General features: G+C 40.7%; 1 protein-coding gene across 14 annotated transcripts in view; it reads left to right on the top strand.

The window, feature by feature from the left end:
• Positions 1-22879, top strand: part of UNC5D (unc-5 netrin receptor D) — a 610447-nt gene extending 587568 nt beyond the window's left edge. For 13 of the 14 annotated variants that reach the window (XM_081523445.1, XM_081523443.1, XM_081523444.1 and 10 more), the window contains 3 exons: positions 1163-1327; positions 9240-9418; positions 22589-22879. In XM_081523445.1, coding sequence (XP_081379571.1) covers positions 1163-1327; positions 9240-9418; positions 22589-22793 — 549 coding nt within the window. In that variant the 3' untranslated portion in view covers positions 22794-22879. Of the gene's footprint in view, positions 1-1162; positions 1328-9239; positions 9419-16365; positions 17150-22588 lie in introns of those variants that run through there. The other variant, XM_081523451.1, reaches the window with a different exon arrangement.
• Positions 22880-23490: the final 611 nt, after the last annotated feature.

Genomic DNA, 23490 nt, shown 5'->3' with positions numbered 1-23490 from the left:
CACCATCACCAGTCACATTTCAGAGAATCAAAGTTCCAGACTTGATCCATCTTTTGCCACCTTTCAGCATCAATATTGGAGAAAATTGTGTTTGTAGCAGCAGGAAAAAGAGCAAATCAATGAATCCAGGAAAAGAGAAAGAAGTGAGATGCAGTTTACTGTAGGCTGGGAATATGAGGTCATTGCCAAGGACCACAGCCTGATTCCAGTAGGAGGGACAGACTTTCTGGTAGATGGAAGAATATTAGTGACTGACTGATCTCCACTCCACATTAATATAAACCCACACACCCGAGACAGTCGGTGGCCAGCACTGGCTGGTCACGGGGAAAGAGGGAATGTAGATTTTATAACGTCCCTCCCACCCTCATTTAGTGAAATGACTTTTGCCACTCTATTGTAAGTCCCTATAAAGTGGAGACCAGACCTAAATTCTTACTATTCCTTTATTGTTTATCTAGTACAGTGTCTGGTTATTAGAAGGCATTGTACATATAACTGTAGAGTGGATGAATTGAGTGAATGAGGAATTGACAAACTAGGTTGTTCTGGGCTAACCTGTTATGTTTGTATCTCTCTCTGGTATGTGTGTGTGTGTGTGTGTGTGTGTGTGTGTGTGTGATCCTGCAGTAGGTGTAATTTTTATGCTGATTACATCGCCATATTATGCTTACACAGTTCAGCATGAGGCTGTGGTATGGGCATAAGTTCTGGCCAGTCACTTCTTCATAATTTTCAGGTACATGAGATGATAACATCCTACCCTGGTCTTAGGTAGCAAAGAGTAGGCATCTGCTAGGAATCCTTCCATATGAGTCTTCTAAAGAATCTTTTTGTCGTGGAAAACATGGTGATTAACTTTCGATGGTCTTCTTTCTCATTGTGTGTGTCACCAAGTGAAATCTGAGCTCCTGCAGCATGGTTTTGGAATTCGAATGTTATCAATTGGAATTGACATTAATTACTTTTGTGCTGCCTGGCATATGCTAGGACATTATTTCTACAACAGTTCCACCATAGTCGCGCAGGCAGTTATCTCTGCTGCCATCACCGTCATCATGATCATCCTAATTATGGTGATTAGTCCTGTCCTGTGCTCTGCTCATCTCAGCCGGGCTCTGCACACCCCAGCCCTCTCCTCTCCCCTTTGTCTCCCCCGCAGGAAGTCCCGTTCTCCCGCGTGTGGTGCAGTAACCGGCAGCCCCTGCACTGTGCCTTCTCCCTGGAGCGCTACACGCCCACCACCACCCAGCTGTCCTGCAAAATCTGCATCCGGCAGCTCAAAGGCCATGAACAGATCCTCCAAGTGCAGACGTCAATCCTCGAGGTGAGTCCTTGGTCTCCAGATCACCTGACCTAGTTTCTAAAGCCCATTAAGAGTTATATACCTATCTTAGTTGTGCTATATATGTATAGCATGAAAGAGATTCAAAATGCACTCACTCTTTTAATCCTCATTACTGATAGGGAAAATCAACTTTTTCGCAGGCTGAAGATTTGAACTGGACCTGGAGACATAACCCATCCCTCTGCAGAGGGACCTTTGGGGAAGGAACTGGTCCAGGGCTTTTTATACACAAAACCACAACTAATTGAACAGTTCACAATAGACCTGGAATCAGCTGAGATTAATTATTGAATTGAGACACATACCATGAGAAAACACAAGGTCCCCACTGGGCTGCTTTTCTGCCAGTTCTGATGAGTTTCCAGAAGTCAGTTGCCCCATCTGTATTATTTCATTTTCAAGGCTTTGTTTCCTTACTTATAATTTTTTAATACCCTCCAGGATCAGGGTTCTACACATCCCCATTTCCATGAAGCCTAGATTTCATCAATACAATATGAGACAGGATGGATAATAATCTCACTCTCGAAAGTAGGGGCATAGCACAAAAAGGGATAAGACCTTGTCCAAGGTCACATGACTGCTCAAGGGCAGAGTTAGAATGGGAGTCAGAGGAGAAGTCACTCGGGAACTTGTGCGCTGCCATGGCTTTGATTGGCCCTAAGCCACTGAATGACTCCATGGCTCTGAGCTTAAGCTTATCGAGTAGACTATGGCCTTTCCTCCTGAATGGTTATTTCAGCAGGGAGAGTAGCTGAGGGGCAGAATCAGGGGAGCTGATGACGCCCTATTTGGCAATTTCAAGGTAATCCCTGGCTAGTTTAGAAAAACACACTGTTTTGTTCATCTTAGAACATGTACGTGTATATACACATATGGGTTTCCCTGGTGGCTGTGTTAAAGAGTCCACCTGCCAATGCAGGAGATGCAGGTTCGATCCCTGGGTCAGGAAGATCCCCTGGAGAAAGAAAATGGCAACCCGCTCCAGTATTCTTGCCTGGGAAACTCCATGGACAGAGGAGCCTGGTGAGCTACAGTCCAGGGGATTGCAGGGTTAGACAGGACTTAGTGACTAAACATCAACATATATACATACATACACATACACTTTTGTGTTTGCATATATAAATAAGACATACTCATTTGTTCACACTTAGCAGAAGAAGGTTTAACACCTTTTGTATCCGTACTACTCAATTTCAGGTTTTGATTTTTCTCAAAACATGTAGTCTGCATAGCATCACCACTTCTCTCCATTCTCACTGCACTTCATTGTTTATGCAAAATGAGCGTTGCTAATTCCCCCAAATAGTTTCCTCTGAAGTGCGGATGGCTTTCCAAAGGAGTGTGCCTCAAAATTGATAGCTGTCTTAACTGACGTGTTTCTACCATATTTGCATTCATTATTGCCAATTAGTATTATGCGCTAAGGTAGTCCTGATGGGGAAGGTAGATGCAGAAACCCTCAGGCAAGATATATTTAGACTCTCGTTTTTGAACAGTCATGGCATACTTAACACAATGCATTTCAAAGTAAAATACAAATCGTATGGGAGTTCTAAAATAAAAAGCAAATCTGAGAAGAGCTGCATTTCAGAAGGAAGAGTGAAAAGGCAGGACATAAAGGTGCCGCTGATGAACATTTCCATAAATATTTGTTAACAGGTCAACAAAAGAATTCCAGGTTTAAAAGGTTTTCTACTTTCTAAGGCACCCAGATACTGAAAATCAGTTTCAGCTATTACAAGATGTTTGTGTAAAAGGAATGTAACAAGGTTGATACTCCGTCCTGGTACCTTTGCATCTTGCTTAAATAAACTCTAAAAGTTCAGGGAGAGAAAATGAGCTAATAAACTTAATCTTCTTGACTCTCCAGTTGTGATGCTTCACAAAGTTTACAGTCACTTTGGAAAGCCTTTAAGAACATGACATCACCATCTTTCTTGATAAAAGGAGGCAAATGTATAAGAATAATATTTCGATATTCAATGTTGGATCACAGCTATCTGATTTGTAGGCTGCTGCACTTAAGAAGCTTTATTAACTTGTTTGATCCTGTAAGGATCATTTCATTAATACCTTTAAGTGTCCCTGCTGAATTTTGGACCAGTTCATCCCCATTTCTTTCTACCAAACTATTTCTTAGGCGGATCTCACTGACCATCATTTTCAATGTCAGAAGAAAATTAATTTTTAAAAGCCACTATATTTCAGGTCCTATTTCATATGCTTTCATGTATAACCATCAGAATTCTGTAAGTTAGTATTATACCATCACAATTGTAAACAATCTCAGGGAAGTCAGCCTTCTTATCCAAGATCATAGAGTGAACTGGATGAGTGGCCCGAGTTCCCAGCTGAGACACTTGACTTTAAGATCAAAGTGTGGCTTTCTATTCAGTACTACATCAGGATCCCAATTAAGGGGGTTTAATTTCTTAGTCCTAACCATGGGCCTTGTCCATAATACAAGCCCTCTCTTTAAGGGCTTAAGCAGTAGTGACAAACATCACAACATTAGCATTTTTCCCTAAGTCTAAAAGTAGATGAAAATTAGAAAACTCTTTCCTCAAGACTGAAGAAGGATGAGATGCGCCTGTTTGTTGGGCTGGAATTAAGTATTCATTCCGTTGTTCTTCAGGAACAGAATTGATTCCTTACATAGAGGTCTGTTTGCAAAAGGATGTCTTGACTGAATGATCACTCAAGGTCCTTCCAACCCTGGGACTGTCTCATTGCTGGGAAAACACACATCTGGTGGTATATCTGGGATTAAAAAACATCCTCTTCTCCCTAAAAATGACTTGGTTTTTACGGTAGGTGGTTCAAAGAAAATGAAGATAAAGTTCTAAGAAAGTTGGAAATACTTGGATAGAGGCAAGATATATTCAAGACATGGTTCTATATCAATCAGTGAGGCAACAGTAATAAATTATTAAAGTGTATCATATTTCATGGTTACTAATGCAGAAAGATTCTGTGTTAGGTGGCTTTAATAAGTTAGTAATAGGCTATCATTGATTAATAAAACTAAAACTTTGAAGCTTCCAACAAATGTCTTTGAAATATGTACTTAAATATCCAACCCCCCAAAAAAATTCCCACATATCTAGGCTCAGAGCTCCTCCTTCCTACCCTAATTTACAGTGGAACCATGAGCGATAAAAGATACATATATATGTGTGTGTGTACATGTGTATGTGTGTGTGTATATATATATATATAAACATTGATTTTAAATTAATTAATGCAGTGAGTATCTTCATTGAAGATATTTGGTTCTTTCTGCTCAGCCCCACATCCATCATGTCCCTTCATTCCTATCTAAATGGCTTTCCAAATATAATCATTCATATCACTCAAATTTAAAAAGTATTTCAGTGAGTAAGGTAATATATCTTTTCTGTTCTTTAGAGTGGCCATTATTATGTCAGTCTTTAGAAGCAGGTTGGTTCTCCTTAAATTAACCCAACTAAATTACCTAATGATGATCACTAATTGATACTCTGTAAAGCAACAGTATTGCCAATCCTAAAACTGATGTGTGTTGCGTGCGCTTGTCACTCATTCCTGTCTGACTCTTTGCAATCTCATGGACTGTAGCCCCCAGGCTCCTCTGTCCATAGGGATTCTCCAGGCAAGAATACTGGAGTGGGTTGCCATGCCCTCCTCCAGGGGATCTTCCTGACCCAGGGATCGAACCCAGGTTTCCCACATTGCGGGTGGATTCTTTACCATCTGAGCTACCAGGGAAGCCCCGTGGACAGAAGTGAAATAATTTTGCTAATATTGAACAGAAGGGAAGAATCCCCAAGTCATTTATTTCCTCATTCCTTATTAATGTAACAATATTAAAGAATCTATCTTTTGGTAGAAACAACTTAAAATGGGAATCTTGCATCTTAAAATATTCCCTTCAAGCAATGCTCTTATCTTTCTTCCAAAAGTGGTGGGGGATGATTTGTCTGTTACAAAGTCGACCGAATATTTGGAATTCCTCCCTGATTTACAGCTCCCGCATTAACCAGGTAGCGGCAGCTTCTCTCTTATGCACAGAGCATGAAAATCGACTGTTCCTCTGCATATTTAATGGAAACCATCAGAAGATGTGATGCAGCCACCAGATTCTTCTTAGTTGGCCCAGATGTCTTTTAGAATGCATCATAAATGTTATGTAAAGTGTCATCCTTACACTTGGGAAATATTTACATTTCAAAACTTTGAGGGACATGGAGGCCCGTTTATCAAAGTGTACTAAGAAGGAAAAAATACTTATTTTTAGAAGTCTCATGTAATATTTTATTCACCCTCAAATCGTACCACTCTGTGCATTTTTTCCTGAAGACTTTATGTATTGGGGTGGTCTTTTTTCTGCCAACAGGAAAGACAGAGCTTGGTTGAGTTGGTCCAATCATAGATGTCATGAGGGTATCCATCGCTTGTCATTTTCTGGCATGGATATTCAGTTCCATTGCCAAGCCACCTTTACACATGTTATCAACTCTTTAGTGCCATTTTTACAATGACAACTACCATATTATCTTATATAGAATTCCTTTTATTCTCCCTCTGATTTTTACTATTCATTTTAAGTACATTTTCCTGCCTTAAGTCAGGAAATATTTAAAGAAACTATTCCAACTTGATTTGCATTATTAAAAGCTAAAAGAAATTGTATGCTGCTGCTGCTGCTGCTAAGTCACTTCAGTCGTGTCCGACTCTGTGCGACCCCGTAGACGGCAGCCCATCAGGCTCTGCCGTCCCTGGGATTCTCCAGGCAAGAACACTGGAGTGGGTTGCCATTTCCTTCTCCAGTGCATGAAAGGGAAAAGTGAAAGTGAAGTCGCTCAGTCGTGTCCGACTCTTAGCGACCCCATGGACTGTAGCCTACCAGGCTCCTCCGTCCATGGGATTTTCCAGGCAAGAGTACTGGAGTGGAAATTTTATACATCATGATAAAAAATGATATATGTTGTAACCTATTTTATGCAGTAAGAAGTCTGAGGTAGTTTATTTTATAAACATCTTATATATCAGAAAGAACTAGCTACTCTGCCAGAAATAAGCACTTATCCAGTCAATTTCTGTTCATTCAACAGCTACCCATCCTTCAAGGTCAACTCAAATGCCTCCTCCATGAAGTCCTCCTACTTTTTTTTTTAATCTTTATTTTTTAAATCTGTTTTTAATTTAAACATCTTATTTTATATTGGAGTATAGCCAATTAACAATGTTGTGATAATTTCAGGTGAACAGCAAAGGGACTCAGCCATACATATCCATGTATTCATTCTCCCCTAACTCCCCTCCCATCTAGGCTGCCACATGACATTGAGCAGAGTTCCCTGTACTACACAGTAGGTCCTTGTTGGTTATCCATTTTAAACATAGCAGTATGTACATGCCCATCCCAAACTCCCTAACTATCTCACCCACCCCCATTCTTCCCCCAGCAACCATAAATTCATTCTCTAAGTCTTGAGTCTCTTTTCTGTTCTGTAAATAAGTTCCTGAAGACCTACTTTTAATTCTTGAAGTATAATGCTAATATCACTCAGAGCATTTTTCCGAACCACTCTGCCCTGTGGGTTCTTGGTAGCTGTTTTGATGCAGGGTGGTGGAGTGAAGTAAGTCCTGGTAAAGGTGTTAGGGTATCAGAATTCTAGTTTTAACTCTGGTACCATCTATCTGGGTGACTTCTACCAAAGTTTATAACCTCTGTGGAGTCTATTAAAAAAATGCCAGAAGACTGATTAGGAAATTGAACCTGAGGGAAGTCCTGTAGCACCCAAGGTCACTGAGCTAGAAAATGGAAATTTGTACTCCAAAGGAAGACCTTTTTGACTCTGAAAACCACACTTTTTCTGTTCATGCTAACTCAGAAACTGGAAGAATTTGGATGCACATTGTTCTATAATGGTCCAGGGATTAAAACTAAAACCAGTAAGTAGAATCTGTTGAATCTGGTAACATGTATTTTTAATTTCCAAGAACAAGATACAGTATGTCGCATTTCTCACATGTATTTAACCATGGGACTGCTATTTCTTGGAACATCTTCTGAGATGCCCTGTGGGAATGCTGGGTTAAGGCACTGGATTCCAAAACACAGCCCCCCAAAAGTCACTGTCCTAAATGGTTACAGAAAAACAAAAAAAAAAAATTATCACTCTTTAATAAGACCTTTGCATGGACAGGTTTCCTCAGTTAACCGATTTTTGAAGATATAAAATTCGCCAAGTCTGGAGTCATATAGCTGTGTGAGCCTGGACACTAGCAGAGAAGGGCTACCATGGCTGTGGTGTCCCCAGTAGGAAGATGTGTAAGGGTCAGCAAAAGCATCAGGGGAAGGTCACGGGGCAGTTCAGGAAGGGCAGCACAAGCTGACAAGCTCCTAATGCAAAGGAGAGTTTCTTGGGGTTCAAACAGTGCTAGCTAGTCCTTTTACCCGACCTCAGATTTGTGTTTTAATTTCCCTTTGTATTAGTTTTCTTTTGTTGCATAACAAATTACCACGCATTTGTCAGAAAAAAACAACACCCATTTATTGCCCCACATTTTTTGTAGGGCAGAAGTCTAGGCATGGCCTAACTGGTTTCTCTGATCAGGATCTCACAAGGCTGAGGTCAAGGTGGTGGTGGAAACATATTCTCATCTAGGGCTCAGAGGGTTTTTTCTAAGTTTATTAAGGTTGTTGACAAATTCAGGTCCTTATGGCTGTTGGACTCAAGTCCCCCTTTTCTTGCTGGCTGTTAGACAGGGTTCACTCACAGCTCCTAGGGAACACTCTCAGGTCCTAGCCACATATCCCCAGCCCCAACTCCCAACCATAGGCAGTTCACAGCATGGCTGTTTGCTTTCTTCCAAGCCACCGGGAGAGATACTTCTGGATAAGAGCTGTATCTTTTCTCTCTTAAGGGCTACTGGATTAGGTCAAGTCCACCCAGGAAAATCTCTTAGTCAATTCATAGTCAACTGATTAGGGACGTTAGTCATATCTGAAGAATTCCCACTGCCTTGTAATCCATAATAATGATGGGAGTGATTCAAAATACTTTTCAGGCCTTAAAATTCTGTTAGTCCATATAAAACTTTCAGCAACTATTCCAACGTGATGGATAGATGTGTAATTTCACATTGGATATGATGAACTAACTTCCATGATGCACTGAAATAACGAATCCTCACTGGACAGCTCTAAGTCAGAAGAGTGGACATTCCAGCAAGCGGCAGCTCTCCACCCTGGACCACTCCACCAGCTAATGCACATCTCATCACTGACTCATGGCTGCCTCCTATTTTACCAAAGCAATTTCATTCTGAAACAAAACCAAAATATTTACTATAGAATCACACGTTAGGATTGGGAGAAACACAAACTTGAAAATGATCAACATACAATCAGTTTCCCTTTGTAGCTTTCCTGACATGTGGCTTCCCAGCCAGCTCCTTTGATCAGCCCATTCTTCTCTGATCAGCTCTGATTCTCAGAAGGTCTCCTTACAACGAACTGAAATCTGTCACCTATAACCTTCTTCGACTGATTCTAGATTTTTTTTTTTTTTTTTTACATTGAGAATATTTTTAAAAATCTAATTACGCTCTCACCTGACACATCCTTGGATATAGGAAGCTGAAGGTTGTGACTCCCCTGAGTGGAAGAGGCTGCTGTAAATCTCCATTCCACAATTTACTAAGCTACTAGAGATGTTATTTACTATGTTAGAAGAGAGAGAGCTTGTCCATATATTTTATAGACTCCATCACAATGGGCAAGCATTTTTTGCATATGTGTTAACACAGCTTTTCTCAAAAAAAAAAAAAAAACACGAGTATTGATCAGTAATGCTGCTACTTAGCTCTGATCCTGTTTTATTTGTTTTGTTTATAGAGTGAAAGAGAGACCATCACTTTCTTTGCACAAGAGGACAGCACATTTCCTGCACAGACTGGCCCCAAAGCCTTCAAAATCCCCTACTCCATCAGACAGCGGATTTGTGCTACGTTTGACACCCCCAATGCCAAAGGCAAGGACTGGCAGATGTTAGCACAGAAAAACAGCATCAACAGGTAATTGGGGGCAACTGCTAAAAGAGGATTTTACTAAATGAGCTTGAAAAATAGCATGGGTTGGGTATATCCATGTAGTTTCCAGGCCCTGATATCTGTATGGATTCCTCTGGCCATATTTCCTGTGACGTTTGGCCAAGGAAGTGGGAGAAGAGCAAAAATATGACAAGTGTGTGTGACCCTTCCTGCCACCACCCTCCACCTTTGGGGATGTCATGGGAAAGTCTTACTTTGGTCCTGATCCCATCTACAAGTTTGCTAACTGGGCCACCGTAATGGAGGTTTAGACTGTGTCATCTTCGTACTGGTGAGGGATCTCAGAGTCTTGAGCCAGTGATAAAGAAACAGAGAAGCAAGTTTCTCACACCTCCTCTCCCCACTAGGGTAACCTTAAACATTATTTAACCCCTAATAAGGATGTGCTCAGGCTTCCCTGGAGGCTCAGTGGTAAAGAATCTGCCTGCCAATGCAGGAGACCCGAGTTCAGTCCCTGGGGTCAGGAAGATCCCCTGGAGAAGGAAATGGCAATCCACTCCAGTATTCTTGTCTGGGAAATCCCATGGACAGAGAAGCCTGGCAGGCTGCGTCCATGGGTTGCAAAAGACTCAGGCATGACTTAGCAACTAAGCAACAACAAAGGATATGCTCAGCCTGAAGAACTGGGTGCCTGAAGATAAAAAAAGGAAGTTTGAGATGATACTTCCCAGGTCTGAAGGCAGAGGGCTTTATGACAAGCAAACGATTATGTAGGCCCTACCTGTGAGTCTGCTGCTTAAACCAACCATTAATCGTTACTGTGCTAATGTTTTGGTTGAGTTGAAAATAGACTAGAGAGATTCATTAATGGACTGTCTTACTTTGATGAGAAAAAGCAGGGGTGAGTCTATGCAGAGCAACACTGATGAGGCGGCAGCTTTGGGCTCAGCGTGAGGAATGGTAGGGAAAAGGCAGTGACGAACTGCGTGTCCTGCCTCCTTACCCACCTCGCAGGCCCCAGAATGAAAAGAGAACAAGTTTTGCCAGTGCCACTGGCTCTCCCTTTCCTTTGTTTCCCTCCACCCACCCCCAAACTTTGGAGACAAAGCCTTATTCTTCTCACTGTTTGGCTTACTCTGTCATTTCCATTGTTTGTTCTTTGTTTTTACAGACATCTTACCTGGCTCTCTCTTCTCTGAAAGGCAGGTAGATGTCTGCCAGGAAGGGATAGAGGGACATTCCCTGCTTCAAAGGGATCCAGAATCCAAGAATGAAGGGGCCAGCTAGAGAGCAGTCAGAGAGGAAAATCAGGAGAAAACGGGATTGACAGAGACAGGCCCCAAAAGAACACATTCTTGAAAAGGCCGATATTGAAAATGAGAGAATACAAAAATGTATGTGTGTACAGGAGAGAAAAAATTAGGTTGAATTTTTCCCGGCAACTTTGATAAAGGACGAGATGTGTCATGTATAACTCATGAACACCATGAGTATGACAGTTTCACTTTCTGATCAACATGGGGACAAGAATGAAAAACTTACCCAGAGAGTGGAATGTGGTCTAAAAAAAGAGAAATGAACTTTGGACAGGGACTCAAAAGCTCTGTATAGCAATCCTGAGTCTACAGCTAATACAAGTCTGCCCCCACAGATCACTGACCACCCCTATAATACTTTTTCTACAGATGCAATTCACAGAATTCAAACTACATTAACTGTCTAATCCATTCTGGCAATAAGAGTTTATGATTTTTAATTCACCATTTACAAGAAAATAATTGCCACAAAATATCTACATGCCCACGGATGCTGTCATTAATTTGCTAAATGAACGTGTGCATGTCCCTGCCTTGTTCATTTTTTTCTCCACTTAAGAGTAAACACATGAGAACTACAAGGACTGCCTCCAAAGTCATCAATTTCTGACCTTGTACAGCAGGGAAAATGCATCTCAAACTGGGAGACTAAGGCGGACATCCTTTTGTGTCTGGGCTGTAATGAGCAGTAAACAGCTACACAGGGGCATGCTGTCCCCTCCAATGTCAGGGTCAAAACACAAGAACATTTAATGTGCCAGTTTGTGTTTGTTTGCTTCTGTTTCTCCTTGAAACCCTTGCTCTAGGAAAGCCTAAATGTCCTTAATATCTAAAATTCAAACAACCTACTCTATGGAAAGTTTCTAACATAGTTTCAAGAAAATCTCCATTTTCAGTCAATTTTAGTAAGTAAGTAAGTGTTAGTCACTCAGTCCTGTCCAACTCTTTGCAACCCCACAGACCATAAAACACACCAGGCTCCTCTGTTCGTGGAATTCTCTAGGCAAGAATACTGGAGTGGGTTGCCATTTCCTTCTCCAGGGGATCTTCCCTACCCAGGGATCAAAACCAGGTCTCCTGCATTGCACGTGGATTCTGTACCACCATCTGAGCCTCCAAGAAAGCCTGAATATATATATGTACGTGTGTGTGTGTATGTATCTGTATCTATATATATATGTATATGTGTGTGTGTATATATATATATACACAACATACACACATATATACACACATGTATATACATATGTATACACACACACACATATGTCTTCTCCAGCATGGGAAGAAACATGTGACAGAGGTGAAGGATATTTTCAGATGTCATTTATTACAACTTATTGTGTAATCTGAATTCGCTGATTTTGCTCTCTTAGGGTTACAAATAAATAGAGTCCTTATTACATTACATAATCATCAGTTGCTAATGTGATCATTAATGTGTGTTAAAACACAGAAATCTCACGTTGTCAACATGCCAATATTATTGGGTAAGAAAGCTGTTCTGTAGCTTGTGATTACATCAACCCTGGGATCACAAAAGATGATCACAGAGTCACTCTTCTATTACGGAATTCACCTACCTCTATCTTATGACAGCATCTTTACCTGACTCTCCCCTTCCTTTCAATTTCCAAAAGTGAAAAGCTAGTAAAGCAACAGCCCTCAAACCATAAAGGAAGCATTTCAAATGGAATGGAGAGAAACAGTGGCTGTTATCATGTTGCCAGTGAAAACATTCTCCTCCTTTTGGTAAATGCAAATGTCACTGATGATAATTTGCCTTTTTGTCAAACAAGTGTCTACTTAGATGTGAATAGGAAAGAAGATACATGAAATAGTAAGTTAAAGGCTTAGAATGTGAGACATGTCGGCGGGGTGGGGGGGGTGGGGATGCTGTAAGACAGCAACACAGGTGGCCTTGCAACTTGCCTGGCATATGGATCATGATAAATAAGCCACACAGCCTAGCAAAGAATGTCATAGTTAACAGCTGCAATTACAGATTCTGTGAGCAAACTATTACTCAGAGTCCATACTTACTGCATTTTCAGAGCTGAGATTGCACTTTTATTCTACAAATCCAGCTGCAATAATTCTCCACTTAAGTGCTCTTGGCCACAGCTGATTGGTAGGTAGGTGGGACTAATAAAAAATTGATCACATAGGAGTAGAGGGTAAGGACCTTTGCTGAGAACTAAACAAATTAAGTAATATTAGAAACTAACTGCTTCAGCTAGAAGTACTCACCCATATTTAAATTTCCATAGCATTTTGTATTTTTATGATACTTTTTTTTATTACAGTTAGATATACCTAGATAGTACTATCTACTTCAAGGAAAACCAAGAGATTTGCCCTGGATGAATGACATGAACTTTTTCTTTGGATAGTATGCTGGGCTGTGCTTAGTTGCTCAGTCATGTCCGACTCTTTGTGACCCCATGGACTGTAGCCCACCAGGCTCCTCTGTCCATATACTGGAGTGGGCTGCCATGCCCTCCTCCAGAGGATTTTTCCCAACCCAGGGTCTCCTGCATTATAGGCGGGTTCTTTACCAGCTGAGCTACCAGGGAAGCCCTTGTATAGTATACTTGACCTTAAAAACTTGCCCAATAGAATTGATAGGAATAAACATCAGAGGATTTTGAAAGCTGGTCTCGAAAGAGAATTTGGCTGATATTAATGAAGATTCCTGTCTTTCCCCTCAGTACCTGAAATTCTACTATTAGGTCATTCTTTAAGACTTCATGATGATCATATTCCAGAAACCCTTGTGAAAACACAGCAGCTTGACCAAGTTGCTATGGGAACAGATGCTGGATGAAGTGCATGAGATACAAAAGGGTGAGGAGAAGGGAAGTGGCCAGAATGGAAGAAAATATTCCAAGATGAAATGGAGTAGATAAATTACACTTTATTAATAGTTTCTCGTAATAGTATACTTCTTTGAAGTACTGCTGGAGAAACGTATTGCTCATCGGTCAGCTGCGTAAAAGAGTTCAGTTGTTCTTTGGATGTTAGTGTTTTTGGGTGATGATGTAGAAATTGCGAGCAAATGACATTTCTCAAGCCTCATGGCTGATCAGTGGTGCTATGATAACTTGTTTCTTCACCAGATCTTTTAACAGGACCTCTAATGAGAAGCAGAATCTTCTCACGTTGAGGTCATATCCTTTTATTCCCTCTGTCCACCCTGTTAATTGGATGCACAGGAGCAGTGAAATGACCAGAGGGCAGTGGGGAAGGACAGAGGAATATCACAAGACAGCTTATTAATCTATCTCTGAATAACTTGAGAATTCACTAAAAGTGGAACAGGCCCAGTGCCAGCTTTCTTTTGGGGGTAAAGGAAGGAGGAGGAGGAAAGAGAAAGTGATTACAAAATATATACAGAATGCCTGCTTCACAGCAGACTACCAAGTACGGTCACTCAAGGACCCGTGAGACTTTATTTTCACTCTTGTGTTGGGGGATTTGCTAGGATTCCATCAAATGAAACTGTCTGGGTTTTGCAGACTAGTGGTTAGAAAACACATCCTTAACCTTTAAATAATAAAGACAGTGCGAGGCTGCCATTTCCAAAAAAAAAAAAAAAGCAATCCTCATGACTGTATGGAGAATTAATACACAGGGAGATAGCATTCATGACACAGGTCCTTGGAGGCAAAATATGATAAACCTCAAATCACATTTTCTGGCTCTGGCCCAATAGACTTTGGCCGAGTCTGAATTTGAAGAGCCCTCAGTGTGAAGCCAGAGAGACCCAACACAGCCACGTGGTGGGTGTTCAGGCTTCATCCGAGTTAAGGCAATGGCTCATGAAACTGCCTCCTAAGAGAAATCTGAAAACAGCCTGGGGCCAGTTTAGCCATGAACAAACCGAATAAGGTTTGTAAGTGGCAGGTTTCTCTCCTAAAGGCAATATGCAGAGCAGTGGTTTCTGCCCCTCCCAGAGAGCCAAAGTTGTGCTCCCACTCTAAGCTGCAGGAGTGCTGCAGGGCTGTTGCATTCGTTTTAAGCAAGGAGTTAATTTGCACTGGCCTTTGAAGGACTGTTCCCTTCTTTCTTTAGTCACTAAGTCGTGTCTGACTCTTGTGTGACCCCAGGGACTACGGCCCACCAGGCTCCTCTGTTCATGGGACCTTCCAGGCAAGAATACTGGAGTGGGTTGCCATTCCCTTCTCCAAGGGATCTTTCCAACCCAGGGATTGAACCCATGTCTCCTGCATTGGCAGGTGGGTTTTTTACTACTGAGCCACCAGGGAAGCCCTTCCCTTAAGTTAATGTAATTTTCAGAAAAGATGAACATGCCCAAGCCCCTTTATAGTGGAAATAATTCTCTTTGTGGGTTCATCTCAAGCAGTAGTACAAATTCTGACAAAGTCAGAATCCCTGGATTTGACTGTTTTCTTAATTGGGGAAAATTAAATTATGGGGAGGATTTTCCTAATTCATTAAAGAATCCTTTAATAAAGTGCTTAACTATTTCTTTTCAGTATGTGTGAAGATGTATTTAAACACAATGAGTATTTTTCAAATGGAAAAGTATCAGTATTTCTCCCTTTCCCCCTTCAGGATTAGTACCATGGTCTTTTATCTTGGAACAAATAGTGGTCTTTCTCCTCTATCCTCAGGATTCTTGAAAATATCTCCATGTTATTGAAGAGGAACTTTAAATGAGACATATTTTTCCATGCTATATCCCCATTCAAAGAAATTTGAGATTTGCTTTTGCCGTTTTCACTGCCTTTCATTGCCAAATATGAGAAATTGTCAGAGGCTTATCATGAATGAAACTGGAGAGCTGAAAACAGGGTCTACAACTGGCTTTATTCCTTTTGGCAGCTCACTGGGGGTCTTGAAGGCTCCAAAGCTTAAATCCATTTTCTAAAGAAGGATGAATCCTTGCTAGTCCCTTTCAGGACCCAGATAATAGAATAAGCAAAAGGAAGAACTATTAATATTAACTTTATGGCCAAATTAGTTGGCCCAAAATAATTAATGCACCACCCTTAGAGCACAATGGAGTGGAACTCAGCATGTTTTCAACTGCCTTTATGTTTTCCTCTTGAGTTCCCCATACCAGCTTCCTTTCATTTGAATGCATGGGGTGGAGGGAGGGCGGTGGGGTAGAGGCAGGGGTGACATAATGATGAGCATCTTTTGCTTATTCTTTAGGAAGTGAAACAGACTTGGTTTATCCTGAAAGCTGTTCTGCTGTTTGAGTGACCAGTGAGGATGAAGTTTGGGGATGAAAGCTTGATGAACTGACCAAATGCTTATGCTGTGTCCAATTACTGTTATTCAGTATAAATGGTTTTTCTCTATTCGCATTTAAAGAACCATATGGAGGGTTGGTTTTGGTCACATAAGAGGTTTTCATTAAATGAGACAATTAGGATGATAGCAGAGATATTAATTTTTTTTTTCATTATGATTGTGTTTCAATTCCCTGTTTGGTACTATACAGTAGGATTATGCACCATTCTTGTAATGTCGTCTCCCAATTTATTATAGGCAGCTTAACTTAGTTTTCACTTTGTATGCTGCCAACCTACTCAGAAAGAAGATATTTTTTTAGAAAAAGTTGACGTAGGTATAAACGGCAGTGGTTTATAGAATATAAACAAATTTGTTGCCTCAATGTTACAGGTGCAAGAGGTTCTCTCCTACCTGGAAGTGTTGAGTGAAGCCCTAAATTCTGCATGAAAGTATCGCATGTGCCTGGGATGAGGCATCTTCCATGCTAAAGATGTGAAGCTGCAGCTCAGATGTGGTCCCCTGCTAGATTCATTCATTCTCACAATTAGTTACGAAGAAGAGCTTACAGCTTTCAAATAGGCATATCAGCCCCCTGATAGCAAGGCTCTGAGTAACTAAAATAGAGGCTTTGTTATCTGGAATTCAGAATGAAAGGAGTCCCTTATAGGTCACACATAGTCAGATAGAACTAAGATACTAAGACAGGCGGACTCCAGCTTTAAGCACACGTGCCCTGGGTAGCTCTTTCTGCCTGTATGTCCCTAGGGCTCAGACAGAGCCTTAGACCTGTGCCTCCTCCATTACTGTTATCTGATCTTTCTGTTAACTGACGGAGGATTTAGATGTTACTATTCCCTAAGATGTTTGTATTTGAATACTTCTTTCAAGTACTAAAGAAAGGGTGGTATCTTTTGATTCACACCAGACACCTAGACACTTTTCCTTTTCATAAAATGAGCCCTGGGTTGCAACAGTAAATGGCAGAATTTTATCATTATGTCCTCAATTCTCTCCTCCTCTCTGTACCCAAAAATGGGAACAGAAGGCACAGTAACTATTTCGAAAAATCCTCAAATCTAACCTAATTTCCAACTAACATGGTCATTAGTTTGAGGCTGTATTTTGAAAACTGAGATTGCTGTATTAAAATTTGGTCATTGACCCATATACACCATTATAAGTTGGCCTGTGTCTCACTAGTGAAATTGCTAAAGATTTATGTTTCCAATTCTGCCCTGGCTTCCACATAAAGAATGGAATTTTAATTGGGGATAGGAGATAACAGGGTAAGGAAGACTCAGGAAGGTGAAATTAATCATAGTAATAAAACAACTCCTCAGGAGCTCAGGTGAATAGAAAGCTTGTAGGGGCAACAAAACAAAATTAAATAAACTATTACTACTTAATGAATGTACATGGATAAATCTATCTAGGTGTCTTAGCATGTGGTTTTTACAGTTTATCTGGATTCTTTCAGTGAGAGTTCCAAAGGAAAAGATGAGGTCATTGAGTCTACAGGATTTAGGACAAATGAAGACATAGGGTGATTCTAAAGTAAATTCCTAAGATTTAGAGTAGATAATCTTATCTACACAGTATGCAGGGCTTCCTTGAGAGCTCACTTGGTAAAGAATCCACCTGCAATGCAGGAGACCCCGGCTTGATTCCTGGATCAGGAAGATCTACTGAGAAGGGATAGGCTACCCACTCCAGTATTCTTGGGTTTCCCTTGTGGCTCAGCTGGTAAAGAATCCGCTTGCAATGTGGGAGACCTGGGTTCGATCCCTTGGTTGGGAAGATCCCCTGGAGAAGGGAAAGGCTACCCACTCCAGTATTCTGGCCTGGAGAATTCTAGGGACTGTATGGTCCATGGGGTCGTAAAGAGTCGAACACGACTGAGTGAATTTCACTTTCACACAGTATGCAGCATCTTTATGACATCATGAAAAAATAAATCTTATTTTTCAGAATTACCTTAGTTGATCAGAATTTGAAAAGCCTATGACAAAAGGTTCAGTGCATAAAAAAATAACAAATTGAAGCATCTAAGACCATCATGATAAACACTTGCTTCTTTAAACATTTTTCAAAGAGAAAGGAAAAAATTGTTTTGTTTGGAGCCATCCACCTGAATTTCAAGATGACTGTTTTTGCCAAATGTTCCTTTTTCATTTCCAAAAAAAAAAGAAAAAGAAAAACAAAGACACTCAGGAAATCAACTATTGCTATGAATTCTATTTTCTAGTATTAGCAACATTTCCTGAATGGTGTGTGCATTTACCTGCTAGTGTTCAAATGTACCAGCATTATTATGAAGAGAAATGGGTCACACAGATTGGGATCAAAATAATTTCAAAAGAGAAGTAGGAAGATAACCAAATGGATATATGGTATACCCATTTTCAAAAAAAATCATAATGCATTTGCACATATGTAAGTGTTAAAATGGGGCTTCCCTAGTGGCTCAGATGGTAAAGAATTTGCCTGCAATGCAGGAGAACTGAGTTCTATCCCTGGGTCAGGAAGATCCGCTGGAGAAGGAAATGGCAACCCATTCCAATATTCTTGCCTGGGAAATCCCACGGACTGAGGAGCCTGGTGAATTACAGTCTGTGGGGTCACAAAGAGTTGAACACAACTGAGCAACCAGCATTTAACTTAAGCAGTAAAATAATCCAGCTATCTTTGAGAAATCGTCTATAGGTCCCCAATCTTTTTTGCACCAGAGACCGGTTTCATGGAAGATCATTTTTCCACGGATTGAGGACAGGGGCAGGGGATGGTTTCAGGGAGATTCAAGTGCATTACATTTATTGTGCAGTTTATTTCTATTAATATTACATCAGCTCCATCTCAGATCATCGGGCATCAAATCCCATGCATTACATTTATTGTGCAGTTTATTTCTATTAATATTACATCAGCTCCATCTCAGATCATCGGGCATCAAGTCCCAGAGGTTAGGGCCTCCTGGGCAATAGCAGCAGCACTCTAGGGTCTTTTGTCTATTAATTATTCTGGGGTAGACAGGTAAGTATAGTTTAATAGGGATGTCTGTTTATCACAAATCTGACTGAATCATTTTTAATTAGGCTGATATGCTGCTACATGTATCTACTAAAATTAAGTGGAATTTGAGATTTGTGTGTATTGCCGAGTGTACTTGTATAAATTGAGAGCGTCAATCTGAAACATGCTTTGGGGAGCACATTTTACTTGCTACAATATGTTCAGAGATCCGTGCCAAGGGAGAGTTCTATTTCTGCCTCTTTGATCATTTAGCTTCCTGTAGCCCTGGGTGCCTAGTCTGCACATCGGGGCATGTGCAGGACTTCTAAGAACCCAGTGCCTGACAAGACTCATCCTGCAGCTTTGCTGTTCTTCCTCCAGGCAGGTGTACTTATAACACCTTCGCACCACAGCAGCATCTATGAATATGCTGAATGGTTTGTTGGGAGAAGGATTAATCCCAACCTCCAAAACATATTTTTTATGCCTCTTCTAAAGTTTTGTTTTTACATTTTCATGCCCAGATCATCTTCTCATGTCAAACATCAAAGCTCCCTCAGCAGTTGCCAAGGATAAAGATCTCAGAGTGGTTGGAACAGGACATGTAGCTCGGGGACCCCAGCAACTTCAACCCTCCAGAGCTTATTTTCAGCACCAAATGAACATTCAGTTTCATCTTCTCTCAAATGGCTACTCCATCTGGAAGTCTAGTTTGGGTTAAGAGAGAACATGGGACATGATCGGCACCATGACCTACAGACTAAATCTGGCCCAACACCTGCTCATCTAGCCCCAGAGCTAGAATGATTTCAGGAGAATACACAAGAGTGATATGGTGTGACATGTGAAAACTATGACATTCAAATTTCAGTGTCTCTATAAATAAAGTTTTAATTGGAACACAGTCACGCCCTTTCACTTACACTTACATATTGTCAATAGCTACTTTCCCACTGCCATGGCAAAGTTGAGTAGCTGTTGCAGAGGCCAGATGTGATCCCTGCAGTCAAAAATATTTCCTCTCTGGGCCTTGAAAGAAATAGTTTGTCACCCATGGTATAGAATGGGTAGCTGTGGGGTTAATAGGATCACAAGGATTCCAGTCACTCCCCCAGACCTGAGTCCATTATTCGTCAGTAGCAAATACAAAATATAAACCCTCAATAATATGAGAAATTTGTACTTCTTTTTGTGGTGCTTGCCAGCATTCATTTTCTTTTGAAATCACAATGGAGAGCATGATTATTTCCCCCATGTCAGGAGCAAATGTGTGTCAATGGTCATTATTCTCATAAATAACACAGATAAAAATTATTACACAGCCCACCCAGAATCCAGTCACACCTAGTCTCTCAGTTTTTGCCTCTTTTTCAGCTATTTCTCCAGTTTGTATTCTGCTTGAACACTGGGTGGGGTGTGCCCGTTTATGTATAGACCTGGAGATATAGTACCTTTCCCCACAAACAGCTCCCTACAAGTAGGAAAAAGTGGCAGCATTCAAAGCAATGTTTTGAGTAGAAGGAACCAGGATGCCTCAACTACGGAAACAATATTTGCTTTGCTATTTCTATTAGTGTAGAAATAACTATATTGGATTCCAGGGCCAACTATGGAGGAGGGCAGTGGTAGGAAGAAGGAAGGAAAGAGAAGATAAAAGGAAAAGAAAGTAGAGAGAATTACTTTTTTAATCTGGGCTTCTCCCTCTCTCAAACTAAGATTCAGATGTATTGGAAAGTGTCTATCATACCCTGATATTTGTGCTATTTGGTAACCAACTAGCTTTAAGTAGTCTCTTAAGGCTTTTGAACAAAACAGAATTTGATTCACTCAAAATTACTGTGCATGCATTACTTATAAATAATAATGTGCCCTTAAAAACCTGTTTTCTCTTCCAACTGCTCTTGGCTATAGGAGTCTACTTTGTGATTACCTGCTGAGTCTGGTGATGGAAAGTCATACCATCCTCAAGATAGGCAAATTTTGGTTGACTCTGGGAAATCTTTTCAATTCATCAAAATTTTACCCTGACATTTCTATCCCTGCTGTAAAAGTACCTCTGAAAAACTGTGACCTTTAATCCTCTGTGTGGTCTCTGTCTTCATCATAGCAAAGTTATTGTCCAAAAGGTTATCATTTGTTTTCACTGAAAATCTCATATCATCTGAAACAAGCTTCAAGCAATCAATTACTCAGTCAATAGATATTGAATAAATACCTGTCACAGTACCACGATAAGTGTTGTTGCAGAATCAGAAAATGATTAGCTGTGGCCCTTCCCTTTCAAGTGTCTGCAATCACACTGAGAAGACAGAGCTCACAAACATGGAATATATACATATATATATATGAATTTCACTCACATGAAAACTTAAGCGGAAGCATAAAGAGAAAAGAATAATAAATCACTTTTGAGCAAAGAGTTGAGAATTTTCTATTGTCTGTAAGATGTTACTGAAAAACCTGAATGAACCTTCTGGCCAACCCAGCACAATCTGGGCCTTGTAAGAGTGTAGGATCGGAGAAAGAGGGAAAGTGGTCATTTCCTGGCAACAGAATTCACTGGATGAAGGCAAGAAGAAAAGAATTACCTAAGTCAGTGTTAATGGCTCAAAGGACAAAAGAATTTGGAGGGAAAATACATATATAGCCATAGCTAGGATGAGGCCAGAGCAAGGCAGGCCGTGAAAACAGGTAGATAACCTGATGATTGAAGCAACAAAATGCAGGAGATATTAGAGAGTTTGGAGATATAACGAGCTGGAAGTCGCAGTAGAGCATAAATAATGAAGCTGCTGAGTTTGTCAGAAAGAAACAAAGAGAAGAGTCAAAAATAAATGTCCTAATGTGAGAAGTTAGAAGAATAGTCTGTACTCTTCTGCCGTCACTGGGATGTTTTTGTGTTTTGCTTTTTGATTCCTTTTTTAATTGGTAGGATACTTGTTATTAGAATGGAGGCCAGTGGGAGGCATGGAGATTATACTGATTCCTGATGCACTGAGTCTGAGGAGCAAGGTTGAGATCTAATTGGAGCAGTCCTTTGGTCCTTTAACAAGTCTGTCACTAGCTCACATTAACTTAGAAGACAGGAGGTGCAGATTTAGACACTGTCCACATGGGGTAGATAACTAGTCCATTTGGCATATGAGCCCAAGGAATCACAGATAAAATCTTGACAGCCCTTATGTTTACCATGGGAGGCATAACGAAGTGTCAGATATTTTGAAGAAAAAAAAAAAAATAGGAGTGAGTTGTATCATCACATAAGCTAGTGGAATAGAGCTTTTTAAGAGGGTGTTCAAGAGAGAAACAGGCACATACACACACACACACACACACACACACACACACAACTCAAGGAAGGTGAGAGCGAAGAAGACCCTTAACGGGATCAGAAGGTTGCCGGTAACCCTCCAAAGTACAGTTTCAGCCAAGTGATCTGCTACAAACTGGACCATCCCCAGATCTACTTTAGTGGAGCTCTTTAGTCCTATCAAAATAAAAGCTATTACAGTTCATTTCTAATTCTCTTATCACTATTTGTATTTGTTCCTTTACTTCTGTTTTTATTCTTGTCTTATCATTTTGTTTCTTCAACTCTGTCTAGGAATTTATCTTATTTTGCAACACAAAGTAGCCCATCTGCTGTCATTTTGAACCTGTGGGAAGCTCGTCATCAGCACGATGGTGACCTTGACTCCCTGGCCTGTGCCCTTGAAGAGATTGGAAGGACACACACAAAACTCTCGAACATTACGGAATCCCAGCTTGATGAAGCCGACTTCAACTACAGCAGGCAAAACGGACTCTAGTCCACTTCCTCTCCTGAGAGAGTGATGGCCAGCTTTGGGACATTTGCTTTCAATGGGAAAGAAAGAGGCAGCTTTCTGCCCAGTGGCATTGGGGAGTTCAGCCTTCATTTATAATCAGTCAACATCCCTCATTGAAGACACTGAATTTGATATAGGTAAAATATATTGGTAGGGAAAAGTACAAGCTCTCTTAAACATAAGACAGTTCTACAGTCTCCTCTAAATCCATACTTGGGTTCACACTTGAGGGACTGCTCAGATTTGGAGTGACAAGGGTAAAGTGAGGGCTTAGCTAGTAGAAGTAACTGGGGAAAGATGAGCTGTAGCAAAGCTGGGAAGGCAGAGATTAAATCAGTGCATGTTTTGAAACAGATTTTTAATGATGTGCCCCCAAAGGACCAGCTGATGCTGGTACCAGACTGTCAAGAGTTTTCTAACCAACTGGCATGGGAGATGTCGGCAATCATTGTAAACTGGCATTTAGAAGTGAGACAGGGTTGCCATCTCATTTGTAGACTTCAACGGTGTCAAGAAGGGCATTTAGAATTTCAAATCTGACTACACAACACCAGCACCAATACCCTATCTATCCCAGCCACTTAATAGGTCGAGAGGTAAGAGAGACCACACACTAGTCTTGCAGCATACCTATCCCACCTTCGTTTCCTCCAAGGACAAATCTATCCACATTCTTTCT

This window comes from Giraffa tippelskirchi, chromosome 8, assembly GCF_054371585.1.
Source record: "Giraffa tippelskirchi isolate mGirTip1 chromosome 8, T2T-mGirTip1v1.2.pri, whole genome shotgun sequence".
NCBI classification, from domain to species: domain Eukaryota; kingdom Metazoa; phylum Chordata; class Mammalia; order Artiodactyla; family Giraffidae; genus Giraffa; species Giraffa tippelskirchi.
This window is presented reverse-complemented; position numbering and strand designations above follow the sequence as displayed.